Genomic DNA, 17,369 nt, shown 5'->3' with positions numbered 1-17,369 from the left:
TCCCTTTGATGTGGTAAATTGCTGTTTTGATGTTTAAACGATTTGAAAATCTCAATCTTTCACTTTTTTCTTAAAATATTGAATTCTAAAATGGCCAATGTGTCCCATTGGAAGGTGGCGTTGTTGGTTTTTCAAGTGTGTCTAGTTGTGACAAGCGTAAGGTTGTTTCTGCAAACTTCTGAAATGGACCAGTCTGCAGAACACCTGCAAACGTGTTGAAGTCTGCTACATTTTTAAAATTATTTTTTGATTTTTCTGCAAGGAATTCATTTGTTAGCAGGCAGGCTAGAACCAATAAATGAGGAGTGCAGGGACACATGTTTAGGCGACTGAAGTAGTTTGGTCGGTAAGCTTCTGATCTGCTTGTCTCCGGCACTTTGTCAACTTATCCCATTTTTCAATGGTCCACGTTCACGGGGATTTCCACATTGAACAAAGTACGGTCCTGTGTTTCACGAACCCTTGTGGACAGTCCTACTACTCTCAAGCGATAGAATGACCTGGGTTTGAGTCGACTTAAGTAGGCATTATCAATATCACTTCATGTCAGGAAAACTTAGCCAGGCTTTAGCACCATATCAACTTAGAAGTGCAGACTTCCCTGTGGGAATTGCCGACCTTATTATCTCCTTAGAAAATGGTTTTCTCGGTCTCACTGACAGGGTGACTAGCATAAAAGCGTTTTACTTCCTTCAGTACTAAGGGCACAATGATTTTAGCTGTATCAGACTGCTGCCGTCATGAAGAGTCGTGACTTGTCACGCGTAAAACGAATTTAGTTCTACTACTCTCTGTCAAGTTTAATTGCTACCTCATAGATTATTGGTTTGATTCCCATATCTTCATTCAAGTCTTATTTCTCATTCCCATCCTTGGGGCTGCTTTCGCTGCCCAACACCGTTGACCTTATCTTTCCTGTTGTAAACTGCATAAATCGAATCGAGTTTTCTGGGGCAGTTGTGGAAGGAATTACTAACTGTACAGCTTAACCATTGAGTGTAAAGGTGTGAGATGGGTGGATTGTACAGATGGGTCATATAGATTCTAATGAGACGGAGTTAGTGCAGACGATAGCGTGCAGTGAAACAGGTATCGTAAGGCCCTAGCTAAACAACTCACTACTCGTCTGCAACATATATTGACCGGCGGGGTTATGCAATCTGATTCCTGCATTTTAAATCCTTAAATTGGTTCCATAAACGGTAGTGGTGTTTCTAAACGGAATAGTAACATTAGTGTTATTATGATAAAACGGCAGTCAAACATGTTACATGTGAAGTGTTTTCTGGCAATTTATAAACATGTGAATTCAACCCCACGTCACGTGCTTTTTGTTATCTTAAGCATTTTGAAATGGGGACACCGGGGTTGTCCTTCTCCCCTCTTTCAAGAGCGATTCAACACCACATAAAAGGTGAGTGGATTGGTACTTGAGTCATTTCTAACCAGACTCTTGTCTGGTAAACTGGTACGACCTCCACCCTGCCAAGTGTCACCAATTTAGGAAAAAAAGGCTTAATTTTAGCCAGACCATTATGAATAAAAATCAAGCTGGGTTTTATTAAACCATAAATCTACCCTTACTCATCAGTAGGATTGTGGTATCAGGTTCGACAACGAATTAGCCAAATGTCACAGGCATTGCTCTCGACTTATAATAGTAAAACAAAACACAACCTCACGTTGCGGAAGTTCGCATCTCTTCGTAGGTATTAGGGTAATAAAACCTGGGCTTCATGATATTCACTTCAACACGTGACACATCCCCGCCTGCTTAAACGAACAATATTGCGCTTCTTTCATAGAACGTTTACGTTTGGAAGCACAACTAAAGGAAATCGAGGCCAGGGCAGCACTTGTCGAAGAGGAGCTAAACGCAAGTTTGTTACTTCACTTCTCCAAATTTAACGAGCTATTTTAGCTGAGAAGGAGTGCTCTGATGCCCGCATGAAGAGAATAATGCTGAACGAGACGAAACAACTGCTCTTGAACAAGTTGGAGGCCGTTAATGCCAAGAATGATAGGTGAGATTTTTATTCCAATCATCTCAATTCGATTGCTTTTGGTGATTCTCGGGCAAAATCGCAATATCCAAACCTTAGTTGGCTCTGCAGCGATATTCGGAATTACCTTCTAAATACATGCTGATGCACATGTTCAAATATCAATATACCAAAAGTCTATTCCTTTTGTAGACTGCAGAAAATCTTCACTGAAAACCAAGAAGCAGAACACAAATTGGAAGTTGAGATGTCGAAGTGTCAAAATCAGAGAGAACTGGAGCGGAATCTCTTGAATGGAGAGCTTCTACGACTACAGAATCCTATCTTCACCGAGCTAATCATCCGAGAGACAGAAGACTTCAACATTCCGGAAGTGTAAGCCACTCACAGTCAATGAAACCAATTTTCTTTTAGTGATATCGAAGCCCTGCAGGCGAAACAACCAACCATTCAAAAAACTGTTTAAAGGCCCGCTCCGCGACATGTTTTTAAATGCTTGTTTTAAAGTTGTATTTTTCTAAACCTTCACTCTTATGCTCCACATTTAGGGTGGGATCAGGCGATTGAAAAGTACACCGTAGACTAGGGGTGTCGGACTGTACTATAAGGAAGGAGGATGCAGAAACAAATCTAAGTGTCTAAGTGGTTTTACCTAAATTTAATATCGGCACAGAAAACGGAATTGGTTGTAAGGAGGGGGCTTTATTGGTAAAAACTCCATAAAGATATTATAACATGCCAATTTCTTCGTCAAGATCACCGGATTCCTCAAGAGAGCGTTTCGCGTAGTCCTCGGCCTCTTGATGAACTTCAGGGGGGACGACCTGGTGACGACTGTCAGTTTCTAAAAATACAAAAATTGACCAGCAAAAAACCGCTTAAAGGATTGCCTGCGTTCATGCTAGAACACCCTGTTTTCAGCAACCACAGTGACTAGCAAGCTTAATTCCAGATCATAAAACGGAGCTGAGCCCGATTCATAAAAAATTAATATGGGAATGAAAACCTGCTATTTTAGTCGTGAGCAACAACAACTGAAGCTAGAATAACCAGTTCTTTTGGAGGAAGCGTAGTAACCCATGTTCCTCGAAACCATTGAAACGGTATGGATCTGTGAAGCATTAATACGTCTTAAAATGATACAAATGGGAATGACTTACTGGCTCCAACCCAACTGAGGTCCAATTCAAAGTTCTTATCCTTGATTTCATCGTGTACGGTGTAAATACTAGAGAAAAATCATTTGCAGCTAGCAGTGATGGGATATGTACCAAAGTATGCATGAAGGTAGCCACCAAGGAGTAACGGATCATAACCTCGGTGCCTCTAAATGTAGATAAAATCTTAGAACCATGAACACATTCCTTACCACGAGCCACTTATTAAACAATGAAACCGCAAAAACCCCACGAAAAGGTGAAAATGAAGCTCAACAATAAAACTCTCACACTTTCGCTGCCTCTTTAATGAGTTGCTGAATGTTCATGTCCCCGAGTTTGATTTGTTCCAACTCAGTTTTGGCGTTTTGCCTTGCCTTTCCAATGGCACAGCCCTCATAAGCCTGAAACCCGATTGAAGAAAATACTGTCAGAATGAGGGGACCAACTACTTGCATCTGTCCCTTCATTGCATCCTGTATATGCGGATAGTTCAAATTCAATAAAAAGCGAGGATAGGTGGAAGTTTGAGCTCAAGGGTTTGTACGTGATGAATACAGAACATTGGAAGTGGAAATAGCATCAAGCTTACATAATACATTCCAGAAGGTTCAATGACATAAAGATGAGGACCGTCCTTTTCGTATGATCCGAGAAGAATGGAAACACCGAAAGGTCTAATGGCGCTGTAAAGTGTGTACGCATGCATGTGCATCGAAATGCGTTCACAAAGTGACTACGCGAGCTGGTTACTAGAGTTTGCATACCTTGACAGGAATGGGTGACCCAAAGTTCTCCCTGTAACTTGTGCACTCATTTCTTGCAATCTCAACAAGGGCTTTTGTATCTGAATGAAGACCAGCTACCACCTGCAATGGTGTGAAGACAGATATTACTACAAACCATCCCAATGTGTTCGTCAATTGAGAAGGTCCGTTTTACGCAGCCAGGCTCATAAAGTTTAGACAGAACAATGTTTTCAACTGCGAATACGACACCATCTTTGCCTTTAAGTGCAACAGCAGTTCTACCAAGTAATATGAACCATAATGGGTTACCCGCTATTTTCCACGGCTTTGTATGCATATTCAATTTGGAAAACCTTGCCCTCAGGCGAAAATTGAGAAGCAGACAGATCGTACTATAAAGAGGTGGAATAAAATCGCGTTTCGAGACATACTCCGGTACCGATGGAGCTCATAATGAATCAATGGCAATGCTTAATAATTACAACACGGACATGTACGAATGGGTTAGATACACTGCCCAATCATAATGACAATTGACTTCATCCAATTACAATTCTATGTTATGCCGTGACATTATTTAGTAGTAAAATATACGGGCCTTGATGGTAATTTTCAGCCTTAACTCATATACTCATTTCTATAAAAAAATTCTTTTTTAATACAATTATATGGAAGTAAAATAACAAAGATGTACCGGATTCGTGTTTATTCATTAGTCATAATCAAACACAAAATCCTTAAATTATGCATCAAATATTCATTTAAAATTTTGGTAATCACTTTGCGGGTGCTAGAATTTGACATTATTTATGAACCTTGTCGCACTTATTCAGTACAGAACTAAATGACTTTCTTGTTTTTTATCATTACCAGGATTAATAATTTTGATAGAATTAATGCCAGATAATGCGATGATTAGCTTCTCTTTTAGCTACGCAAAGCCCTTGAATCTGCGTGAATTTCACTTTCGTCCTCTTTCATCTTCACTCATGTCAGTCGCCTTACGGTATGCTCGTAGGGTAGTAATACATGTTCTACACAGCAATTTACTTTATTACGGATTCAAAGAAGGCTCGACTTGCTATGGTTAGGATTTGTAGTACTTTATTTGTAAATTTAACCCCCTGTTCTGTTAAGGAGCTACTCGGAGCCCCGCCACAATACCTCAACCGAGTAGCCTAGCCTCCAGGCTATGTCAGTAACCCTTGTTCCCTTCTGTAAGTAAAGGAAACACAATCTGCGCAAGTATTAGGCCCTTATCCGCCTTCAGGAAAGTCCCAGGGTGCTAAATCAGCTTCAACTTTTAAACTAATTGGCCTTCCTTATGTATATTACCATACTTGTTAATACATAAACCGCAAGCCAGATAATAGGTAACAAAAGTACACACCGTTCTTTGGGAAAATCAGCTTTCCATATCAAAGCCTTTAATTTACATTCTGTTGGGGGGATCCAGCATTTAGGAATTTAAGGTGACAAATACACAAATTGGTTTGTACACCTACTTCGGTAATAAGTCTAGCGATTTGTCGTAGCATTGCCAGGGGTCGCTGATACTTTTAAGTCGACATTTATGTTACCTGGATTCAGTTATCCATTATTTTATCCTTGCTCAATGCGCCACATCTCCAGGAAATTGGCAAACCTTATATTTTATAGTACCAAATGTGAATTCAGTTATTGACATTGAGCCCTGGAAGTTACTCTTAAATGTACCGCTATCTATTCACCTCTTTAATCATGCTGAATAGATAATCATCCCTCTACCCTAACAAACAGCTTAATCGCAAAGGTTACACGCACTGGCACAAAAAATGAACTACTAAAGAAACCCCCGAGCATAAACTTGCTTCAATGGAATTGGAGTACACCGAAATATATTTGTACCATGGAAGCTCGACTTGACTGATTGACGTTACATATTCCTTCTGCCAGAAAAGTCGGGTGGAATAAGTGGGTTGCATTAAAAAAGTGTATTTTGTGAAAAAAGTGAAGACTGGGTAAGGCACTCACAGTGGATGCATGTCATAGAGGCACGATAAATAACTTACATGCGTAGGTATGTGGTTAGCTGCATTGCTGTGTACATGTTAGAACGCAAAAAAGGGGAGAATCGATGGGGCATAGCGACGGTAGTGGTGGTACTGAATAAATACGACCTCCATCGCGCGAACCGGAAAGACTGCAGGAGGAACAAATGGGGAAGGCACCGGGTAGCGGTCCGTACAAAATGCGAGGTATGAAAATGCGACTCCCTGCACAAACACTTGTCCCAGAATCGTGGTCCAAGTTGGTCACTTTACTCGCTGGATCGTGGGGGCTACAAAGAAGATAAAAACACTTTCTACGCGCAGACTTCCGCTCGTAGTTAAAGGTCAAACCAGCTGTTTTTCAAATAGTTCATCTAGCTTTTAGTTTGCAATGATTGTTTTTGGCATAAGTCTAGATTAGGGAATGAGGCTGAAGCGCCACTGGTATTTCCTATGCCGGGGTAATACAAAATATCTCCAGCCCTTAAAAGTTGTTTCTGTTTGGCACACAATTCAAGCCAATCTACCGGTACTTTAGGTACATGTGTAGCACTTTAATCGTTTAACTCCCGGTTTCGGTAACGAGCTACTTAGGACCCAGCCATTGTACATCCTACGGCTGACCTGGCCTCCGGGCCATGCCGGTAGCCGCCAACCCCTTTTATATATCGACGACACATTCCGCCTGAGTATTGTGTCTTCCTTCGTCTTCAGGGAAGTCTCGGGCGCTACACATGCATGATTGTTGTCACCTTTAGCGGTGAATAAACTTTCGCCTAAAGGACATTGCAAAATATATTGATCAATTAAATGAATGTAGCCCCCATTTTGCGAATAAAATTTTCTTAAACTTACTGACTAAAAAGAGGAGTTTTAAACAAAGGAATCGGAGGGAAGAAAGGTACAATATGGTTAACTTAACCATGACCATTAAAGATCGGGATATACGGCAAAACTAAGCGCCATTTGTTCCAGTTACAAGAAGGCTCATTGTAACTTTAAGCAAAGGTACAATCATCTAGAAATTAAAGTAATCCACAGCATGATGTCAAGTTGAATGTCTATGGTGTGCAAGATGACCAAGGGAAGGTGAGATGTCCGGAAGCCCCACGATTTTCCACTTAATAGGGATTTCCGTCCTTGCTACTTAAACAAGTTTCGTCAAACAAACAAATTTTCGAAAAAAAAATGTTTGCTAAATGTTACTAACACAAGTCCAACTAATGGATCTTAAACAAGGGTGACTAGTTGGTTGTAGAAATTTAATAACTGAATAAGAATTCCAGTCAAGTAGTTTTCTCATCAAATAATAGCGTTAAACTATTATTAAAAGCGACCTACCACAACATAATTGCAATGCATAGAGAACGCCTTGTGTATACTTTGCAGGTATTGTCCCTGTTCGGCATAGCAATTATTTACAAGTACACTGTTTCCCCCACCTGTCGGTGGCCCCAAAGGTCCCTGATAACCTTGGAAATTCCCTGAGAGAGAGGAGGATGGACACTGCTCCCCGAGAGGCAATCGAGGGGCAGTCGATTCATAGATCGACGGGGAAATCGGGGCACTGACAGTGCTGGTGTGTACGCCCTGGTTATTGTAGTTATGCAGACCTCCGTTGTTGCTGTCAGTGTTGACGTTAGTGATGGTGTTGTTTAAGGTCAAGTAGACGGTGGAGACAGTGGGAGAGGAGGATCGGGAGGAGGATGAAGAAGTAGACGAAAGAGACGAGGAAGACGCTGACGAAATCGAGGAAGAAGCCGAGGTGTCATCGTAGACCTGCTGGAGGGAAGATACGAGATGGGCGAAGGAGGGTCTGGCCACCGGGTCGATAGACCAACAGGCGAGCATGAGATTGTAGACGGACGACGGTGAGGCGAGTGGCTGCTCATTCCGGAAGCCCAATTGAAGGGCCTTTAAGAGCGCCTCTGCTGACAGGGTCGGATAGGGTGTTCCACCAAAGGAGAAGATTTCCCACAGAAGAATTCCAAAAGACCATCTGCAAGGAGAGAGCATGATCACTTGATTAATTAGCAAGGTATTGGTTCAGCATGAGCAGGGTTTTCCATTAGCAAAACTTTACTTAATAGGGTAGCTTATTTACTCACAAGTTGAATCAGAGTCTACACTTTTAAATGACTTTCGACTTGATAACCGAAAAAGTAACTACAACCACCTTTTTTAATAAAGTCTAAAATTTGTATGTGATTCACTCGATTTTACCCATATAGCAGTCATAAAAGGCTACTGATAGTGCGATGATATGAAAACTTTGCATGCAGCTGACTTACACATCACTTTTAGTAGTATATCGACGATCGAATATGGATTCAGGAGCCATCCACTTGATTGGTAGTCTCCCCTAAATAAAATAATTAAATCTACGTGTAATGTTACTCGTTACTTGCAAGTAGTAAGTGTGACTAAAAAACGCCAAATGTTTGAAGCAGGAAACACCGGATATCTGAACTATTACTTGAGCAAATGGACCTACCCAAATTTTTTCTTTGACTAGGGTTTTAAAACTGGAACCTTAATAACTTAATGTTTTGCCAGGAGGACTAATATATTGTTTTGCACTTCCAAGCTTCTTTTGGGATTTATTGCACATTTATCAAGTCATGGACCACAGCCCACGAGTTGAAGATGAAGGAATTTGATAATCAACGCTTGACGCTTAATAGTTTTTATGTCTCAGCTTGGTAGAAAAGAGAATAGGATAATTAAAAATGACCATTTTCAACGACACTGAAGATAAAAGTACTTCGAAACGTTGCATGCACCAATTTGATAAATTAGAATCAAAATCGTGACGAAAATGACAAGGCTTTAAAAATTATGATTGCGATAAATGGTATTTTAAAAACGCTACCAAATCGCAGAGACTTGAGTTAAATTTACATTCTTACACGACCCTTAAAATGATCTTACTTTTGATACATTTAGTCACCTAATTCTCAATAAATCAACCAAACTATCCTATTTTCAATTTCGTAAATAAAATTTCCATAAGTTTTACGGTCAATTTTCTAATGGCGACTATGCGTTAAACAGCAAATTTTACTACCTCTTTTAACTCATTGCTTTTTCTACATATTAGTCTCAATATCAATTTCAGCGCTTATGTGGAATACTGTACCTCGATAAACTTTTGCATGCAATGTAGCAGCCATCCAAGATTCTTAATCGTCGCTATTCATCTTAATAAGCTGAGAAACCTTAGGAAATTTGCATGCTTATAGTGGATTGTGCTAAACATAGGAGCACTGGACGTTTTCATCTCAGTAAATCATCTAAGGTGAAATGCTGATAAAGATACACTCCATTGGGTGCCGGTAGGAATCACCTTTTATGACCACAGAAGCAACAAAAGCTGTCTTGCGACTCGGCTCAGGGTCATTTTTGACTCCGCACATGACATGCTTGGCTCCGGCTCTACTACCAATGATTAATTCCTGCGAAGTAGTTGCTTCATTAAATCCAACTTGTCTTTAGTCGCAGTAAGACAGGAGATTACATGTTCGTATTAATGTATATACTTAAGCACTTGTGCGATCAACCAAAGAGAGCAACAGTGAAACTAAAATAAACTACTTACGATAAGCAACTTCACTTGGAACGGATTTGCGAAGAAGAACGGACACTCAATTCAAGGATGACTCTTAGCATGAAAAACTAGACCAACTGTTCCAAACTATTTTTGTTCCGAACTTATACAAAAAGCTTCCTTCAAATGATGACGTGGCGAAACTGATGTGGCTCATGACTGGGTAACGATGCTTATTGTACGAAAGCGGTAAAAACGATGAGAAATATTATTCATTAGCGAAAAGGGTTAAAATGCATGAAAATCTTCTTTATAGCGAATAACTTTGCCTTGATTATAGCTCGTTCTAGGTAAAGCGGATTTATTGTTAAGTAAAGGCTAAATGATTCAACTTACGTCACTGCATTTCTTGTAGTAGTCACAGACGGCCCTTGTTAGTCCAAAATCCGCTATTTTGGCCACAAATCTGTTGCCAATAAGGATATTACGAGCCGCTAGATCGCGATGGACAATCTGAAGCATACATCCACGCAAGGATAATAGAACGCTTAGAAAACACAACACATGAAGGGTTTTGCCCGAAAGCTCACATTCAGCCTAGTGAGGTAGTCCATGCCTCGTGCAACTTGCAATCCAAAACTGACAAGGTGCCTAGTGGAGAGTCGGGAGAGGGGCTGATTTATCACTTTTTGCCCAGCGCGTGGTCTGCGATCCATGAGAAAGTCGCGAAGGTTTCCATAAGGCGCCAACTCAACCAACATTTGTAGTTGGCCTAAAAACCAGCGAATATACCAACCGATGTATTTGTCTGTATATCTGTTCATAATCGCTTACACTTCTGTAAAAATGAAGTTATATCAAAGTTTAAAGGGTTTTTACAAGATCTACAAAGATTTTAGCAAATGCGCGTCCTAATGTATGGTAGGAAAGGTGGTGGAATGTCGACCTTTAAAGGAATTTATGTATGAGAGCCGTCAAAACAGTGAATAATGCTATTCATAGAAAAACACCCCATGTGTCAAAAAATAACATGTATAGCCTCCAATACGACGTGATTTGAAAGCATTCCCATTGGCAAATTCCTAACCTCAGAATGACAGCTAACAGTTGTAAATTCCAAGCCTAACAAAAAAATTGCATTGTTTTGAATATAACTTCGTCCTGATTAAAAGGAGCGAATCTCTGGTGGCCTATAAAAATTGATAAAGAGCAATTTGAGTTGCCACAAAGTGTATCGAATTGCCGTAGACATTCAAGGATGTCACTTCAATATTAGCCTGCATGTAGCATCAATCTGGTATGCAGTTTGAAGATGCTCCATCTGGAGTTGGTTGTGGTTATTCATAGGTCTTCCATGGCCGATTTTGTTTACTTCTATTTGTTTCTTTGATTATCCATATTATGCCAATGTGAACTAAGTGCAATAGTAGGCACTTAAAGGGAATATCTTCCACATAAAATGAGAAGCAGTAAGCACTTTGGCTGCTGGTCACAATTTTTTATAAAGAGTAAAGCTAAAGCCTCGACTGCTTAATGGTGAATATTGGAATTCCATTTTTTTGCCTTTATTGCTCAGCTAAATATTTGTTGTACAGAGAGGTATGAGCTGCGTTTTCAGTAGTATATATTAGGAGTATGTATTGGTGCGTCGCTGTGGTATAGACTACTGGGTATCGTAAACGTTACGACGTATACATACTTACTCTTACCATACCCAAAGCACTTACCATACATTGTGAATGATAAGTTTATTTGCAAACAGCTTGATAGAACTTAAGGAAACATGTGTATATGTGTCTATTACACACAGTATCTAAAAGCATCACTTCAATTAATGAGTGGTGAAAGTGACTGGAGAATAATGCACGAAATCTTTCCATTTCCGTTTATACCAATAAAATCGCCAATTGATACTCCTCTCCTGCAAAGTGAAAATTTAAAAAGAGGTGGCCACTTTCAGTGAAATCCTCTGACCAAGCAAACAATAACTTCTTATCTTTCGAATCCCAAAAATAGATTAAAGTACTGCAGGTATGAGGAAACGGAATGTCAAGGCTGCATTCCTCACACGCGTTTGCATATTTAGCACCTATCAAAAACGTGCATTCAAGTGGTGCAGCAAAACGAAGAGGGATGTATGCAACAACTCTCGGAGGTGATTTGAAAGAAGTAAAGTCGTTGGAATACAAGAGGGCCATTTGCAAGTGGTGAGATAAAAATATCATCCACGATGGGGAAGGTCTAAGGCAGAGAAACGCATGCGTCAGGGCCATCCACCAGTCTAAATTCCTTCCTCCTAAAGTATTTCATTGGCCGTTTTAACTTTACTTGTGACAGAGTCCACCATACCCTGCATACAATCTTTGCATTTTGTTGCAATTCGGAATAAGATATCGGTTAAAAATAGGCTAAACCGTAAGCTGTTATCCTGCTTTGAAATTATCAATGAAGAGAGAGGGCACCAGCAAAATCTCCAGTTGTCCAAATTTAACTTCCACAGCAAACCAATGCAATGCACTTGTCAACGCTCGAATTCAGGATGAGAGTGAAAAAAATGGGCAGAATAGAAGGTACATGGCAAAAGAAGGAATAGAGAGAGGGACAGAGACAGAGGGAGGAAGAAAAAGAAATTACATCCATGTATAAAGTCAAACAGAACAAACAAAATTTCCAATGATAATTCCACTTCAAAATTGCAGCAAAAATTCAAACTTCTTCTTCTAAGCCTTGCTAGACTATTCAACAATTCTACATGCGATTACCCAGATAGCATACAACTGGGAGAATTGCATGATTACAATGAGCATCGTTAAAAGTGATTATTACCTCTACAAAGTACATCGGTATGGTTAAAGTGCCTTGTATTTCCACTAGAAGTTCCACTTGCCTGCCAATTTACCGACATCCTCTTATTAAGGAAAACATCTTCTGTAATGGTAGGATATCATATGCAAAAGAACAATTCATTTTGTTAAAACTTTTTACAATTCGTAAGATAGTGAAAGGAGTAACTCAACTGATATTGAGCTCACAGGGCATGTAGTAGATTATTCAACAAGAGCAGAAGGAAGTTGTGACAAAGATGTAACTTATAATTTGACAATGTTATAAGTCAGGGTATTCTAAAAAGTGTGTGTAATTGTTTAATAATACCCTAGTTTAGGCGTAAAAGCAACTTACACAAGCTCTGCTGCCAAGTTTGAACAAGCTGGTACGAGGTGCTAATTCTCTCCGTTTCGGAAAAGGATCCAACTTGAGGTCTTAGTTACCCGAAATCAAGTACAATCTCCCATTATGAGTGAATTACGATGTCACTGCCGAAGCCTTTGAGATGAGCATGGTCATTTGTAACATTACGTCCTCGAAACTCAATAGCAAAGCAATCACCTTTTTGTGGTCAGTGAAATAACATTAGATACCATAGCTAAAAAGTTAATTTTTGGTAGTTAGTGGAATAAAAAGCAGATTCGGTTTTACTCTTGGCAATTCGAACCACCGGAAGACGAAAGTGACAGGTGAAAATCAAATTAAGGAAGAATGACCTGCTTCCCCGCGCGTCAGTGGAACGAGAAGGCGCACAAACGGTGCTGTCAACCTCAGTGAATCGACCGAAAGTCAAGTCTCGATTATGTTTACTTACGTTGAAGTGGGGGTATCACCTCAGACTAGAACGATGCGACACTGTTTTGGCCGCGGTGGGATTGACGGTAACTGAATATTACTTAGCGGTGATGCATGCATTTGAGGTGGAACTATTCATAGCTTACGATGGGAAGACACAGAGAAGTAAATAACTCTATACCAGATAGCATGACCACATACTACAGAGAGGAAAAATTCGGATCCGTTTAATTTCTTTAAGACATTTTCTTCAAGCAAAGCTTGTTTCCTTGGGCGGCATTACTGTCTTTGCTAACGCAATCTCTTTTAAGGTATTCAGTCATAGGAACGCAAGTAATGAATAGCGTAACCTGACAGTGTCCGATAACAAGAAACTCTTTTTCACAGACAAAATAGATTTAAGCTTTTTAAAATCAAATACAGAAGTCAACATATTCTCAAATTTTTTGCTTTTAACGGTCGACAGCTTGTTAAGTGTGGCTGCATTGCCTTGAGCGTCACAGTAGGGTGAGAAGAGACATCAAGAAAAGGACTCTGAATGATTTGTCAGAAAAAGTGGTCTTTCGCATTAAAATGTAAGCTGCAAGAAAATTTCAGCTGCCTTGTGAGTTTTCAGTCGCCTAGCTTTAACAGACCGAATTTGTGGTCGCAAGTCGCAAAGCGGAATCTTTAAAAAGATGTAATACAAGTTTCTCGCAGCAATAATACTTTTTTACATAAAAGGCTTCAGATTTGATGAAAATAAGAATCGTTGACGGATAGAATTGATTTGAACCCAAATCACAAATGAAAATCAAGTATATGAGAGATTTCAGTACAGTCGGAGGATTGGCTACTCAAGGTGTTCATTTGGAGCAATCAGTCAGTCCTCCAGAATCGTTGACAAAAAGGTTTGAATATATACATATTAATTTACTAAGTTGCGAAATTATCATTCTGTCACCGTAGCAGATACGCATTTAGATTGCTTAGACAGTAGTAGGGGGAAAAGTAGTGGGTGAATCTCGATATTAAAAAGAAGTTAGGGGCGTAATTTTAGGGAGAAGGATGTTTCTCAGCTACCTCCTGTAGTGGCAGAAGCAAGTTTAAAATAACAGTTGCCGTTTTTACACACACACACACACAAAACGAAACGATGCAGAAGTTGTTGTTGCTGTTATTACCGTTTTGCTAAAGCTGACAGTGGCATTGATGTTTCTAGTGGTGGCGTGGGCAACTGTTGTTCGGATGCAAACGGAACCCGAGTATCAACCACCAAGAATGATTGCATTTGATGGACGATTCACAACGCCTAAAGAGCACGAGTCATGACGGGATGGACCTCAAATTCCTCCTTACGCAATAAATAAAGATCGGTTTGTAACGAGATTTTGTTTGGGATCAAAACTTCTTATGCAACAATCTACTTCAACTTGGTTCCGGCTTGTCATAAGAAAATGGAGTAAAAGAAGTCTTGCATTACACCTTCAGTCGACTACCCGCTCCTTCTCGTGTATCAGATTAGAGAGCCCTAGGCTGACAGGGAATAAGCAAAAACACCCTTTTGCCTGTATGAACTTGAGCGCTCTTGACACCTAAGCTTGAAAAAGGCTTTTTAAACAAATTTAAATGAACCCTACGAGTTTTCCGACTGATTTCAGAGGAAGTTATGCTAGGTGTCACAGCTTACATCACTTCTCAGTGTCATGCATGTGATTTTGATTGCATATTGTCGTAAAAAAGTTTTGAATCCTTCGGTGGCACTTAAATAAGCTTACTCTCAAACATGCATCTCGTACCCTCTTTGGGTTGAGATATGATACTGCGGGAATGTGGGATGTGGAATGCAAATTCCTATACACAATGAGAAAGTACATTCCAAATGCAGTTTCGCGTCAGAATAGGTGTAGCTGTCAAACCTGTTGACAGTAATGTGAGTTAATAGCAGAGTCGTTTGGCGGCGCGGGCCATAAGCTGCATGCAAGCGAGATGTGCAGACACAAGTGTTACAAACTAGAATTCGCCCCCAACATGGGCATCGCGGAACTGTAAGTTGAGTCACCTGACGCCAGACGCCTGAATGAATACCTCCTCCTCGTGTCTGGGGCTGCCGTTTTCTTCGCTATTTTTCGGCGCTCCATTTTGGTTGAAGTTATTAGCGGACGCACGAGTGTGGACAAGCGCCAGTCAAGCCTGCTGCCATTGTTACTCCCGCCTCCGAGTGTGTGTGTGTGCATGCACGAGCGTCGAGGCAAACTGAAAGTCCGTAAATCATACGGAGAGCACTTTTTGCAAAAGTGCAACCTTATACACCGAGATGGAGAAAAGAAGCTTCAAACGACGTCTGCACTCCACTTGATCAAACAGTGGAGGCGGCTGTGTGCGCTGAAGCGGACACCGCTGTTGAATCACCGAGATAGGCCCAACCCGCAGCTTAATACCACATCAGACATTGTACCACCAAGTTTCTGAACTTTATGTGTAACCCAACCCTTACAGCTCCCTAATGATGTTAGCTGTCGTGCCTATTTTGGGTTCAAAAAATAAGGACAATAATAAGTTTTGTAATGCCAGCGGAGGGACAGGGGTACAGAGATTTTCACGAGGCAGCAAGGAGAGTTGAGATTGGTGGGCCTAACTTTGGGAATGATTTTTCAGACCCCATTGGAGAAGTGAAGCTACATCTAGCCAAACTTCCATGTTACATGACTAGCTACCTTGTTCTCTTTTCTTGACCTCGGACACGAGTGCCCAGTGTGACTCACCATTGGCATCACTGATAGACATTGACGGTCCTGGCGCTCAATTCACATACACCCAAAAGGAAGTGTAAGTCAAACGAACAGTCGTCTGCCGTAAATTCACACAGTATCATTCTACGCTGTTTTGAGAATTTTAACTCAAGGCATTCAAATCTTGGATCTATCGGATGTGAGAATAGCTGATTCAAAAGCTGCGCTGTAACAATTACAATGGCGCGGTTCAGAGCCACCAGGTTTAATTAAACATTTGCGCATGACTAGTTACATTTGGGAAAATTTTAAGTGAGCAGATACAGTTTGAAGTATGCAACTACGTAAATATGCATCCTAGAGCGGCATCCATTCCAGTTGATACCAAAAAATGTTCGAAGTACAGCTGATTTGATTCTGCCCCACTGAGAATGTTGCTATGACCCGTTTATATCTACGTAAAATTGTACATGGACAAGCGAATTCGTGATGATTGCAACCAAGAAATTGAATACCATCAAGGATGATTTTATGATGCCTCATTTTAACAGAGCTCTTGCGGCTCAAAAAGCCGTTTAAGTCTATTGGTCCAAAGATGAAACCGGGTAGAAAAATGTCTCGCCTGCATAAAATTCAAAAGCGTAAATTGAAATAATATGACTTCAAATCTTGCGTATTTCCTTTGGCTTCTGATTTAAAACGCATAGCGAAAATCAGCTAGCATGTAGGGATGATATTTTGTGTTATCTGATGCCTAATTTTAGCAAATTTTCAACTGTAGGTTTTGATATGCAAATAAGAATATCGTGATTCAATTTCACATGGCTAATGCAGAAACGGAGGTGATATAAAGAATGTTACACATTGGAGAAGCAGATGCGATGAGGACTGTAAATAGGAAAAAATACAGCCGCCTTAAAAATAACCGCTATAAAATTATTGCGAAACTAAATTGTGTGCTAGGAAAAGTAATAGAAACAAATTGCATGCGAAAAGAGAAAGGGGAGCATAGAATGGGCGGTGATGTGGTTGAAGAGACTCACCGTTTTGTGTGCAGGCACCGTAGAGTTGGATGACATGGGGGTGCGGCTCGAATTGTTTGAGAATTTCCATTTCGCGAACCAGGTCTGCCAACTCCTGTTCAGTGAAATTGTCTACAAGATTACGCATAAATTTGCATAACCTTATTTCTCACCTTTCGTTAGCACAGACACCCATTCGGACCCGTCCTCATCCAGACATGTAGGCATTGTGTCTAAGGCTACAACTCTTGAATCCTAATATGCAGTGACAGTTATCCAACCGGGACCTCACCTCCCGTTATAGTGTTACCGTGCTGTAATTCCATCTGTGTGGTTGAAATGTTGGTAAGGATTTTGGAAAATAAACACTAAACACGCATCTCTGTTGTACAGAAGGACAAAAGACGAGTAAGTAAACCATGCACAGATGGGAAGGCAAAGCCTGTCTGATGGAACTACTAGCTATAAAGGGTAAGTAAAACTCGCCATTTATGGTAACAAAATAATGCTTTTTCTGTATTTTTTAAAG

General features: G+C 40.4%; 2 protein-coding genes across 2 annotated transcripts in view; both read right to left on the bottom strand. All coding sequences in view use genetic code 11, as the record gives it.

The window, feature by feature from the left end:
• Positions 1 to 2,731: 2,731 nt before the first annotated feature.
• EGR_04209 (Proteasome subunit alpha type-3) lies at positions 2,732 to 4,361 on the bottom strand (the record flags this gene model as incomplete). Its single annotated transcript, XM_024493458.1, has 8 exons — positions 2,732 to 2,847; positions 3,164 to 3,231; positions 3,452 to 3,564; positions 3,753 to 3,896; positions 3,928 to 4,029; positions 4,064 to 4,187; positions 4,219 to 4,301; positions 4,341 to 4,361. 8 exons carry the CDS (start codon positions 4,359 to 4,361, stop codon positions 2,732 to 2,734), a joined length of 771 nt encoding a protein of 256 aa, XP_024352159.1.
• A 1,638-nt stretch (positions 4,362 to 5,999) lies between these two features.
• Positions 6,000 to 17,369, bottom strand: part of EGR_04208 (Basic fibroblast growth factor receptor) — a gene marked incomplete at both ends in the record, with an annotated part of 30,083 nt that continues 18,713 nt past the window's right edge. Inside the window, 6 exons of the mRNA XM_024493457.1 lie at positions 6,000 to 6,091; positions 7,382 to 7,938; positions 8,231 to 8,301; positions 9,883 to 9,999; positions 10,077 to 10,258; positions 16,862 to 16,972. Coding sequence (XP_024352158.1) covers positions 6,000 to 6,091; positions 7,382 to 7,938; positions 8,231 to 8,301; positions 9,883 to 9,999; positions 10,077 to 10,258; positions 16,862 to 16,972 — 1,130 coding nt within the window. The remainder of the gene's footprint in view (positions 6,092 to 7,381; positions 7,939 to 8,230; positions 8,302 to 9,882; positions 10,000 to 10,076; positions 10,259 to 16,861; positions 16,973 to 17,369) is intronic.

This window comes from Echinococcus granulosus, assembly GCF_000524195.1.
Source record: "Echinococcus granulosus chromosome Unknown EG_S00025, whole genome shotgun sequence".
NCBI lineage: Eukaryota > Metazoa > Platyhelminthes > Cestoda > Cyclophyllidea > Taeniidae > Echinococcus > Echinococcus granulosus.
Note: the sequence above shows the minus strand (reverse complement) of the source record. Positions and strands in the feature narration are given on the sequence as shown.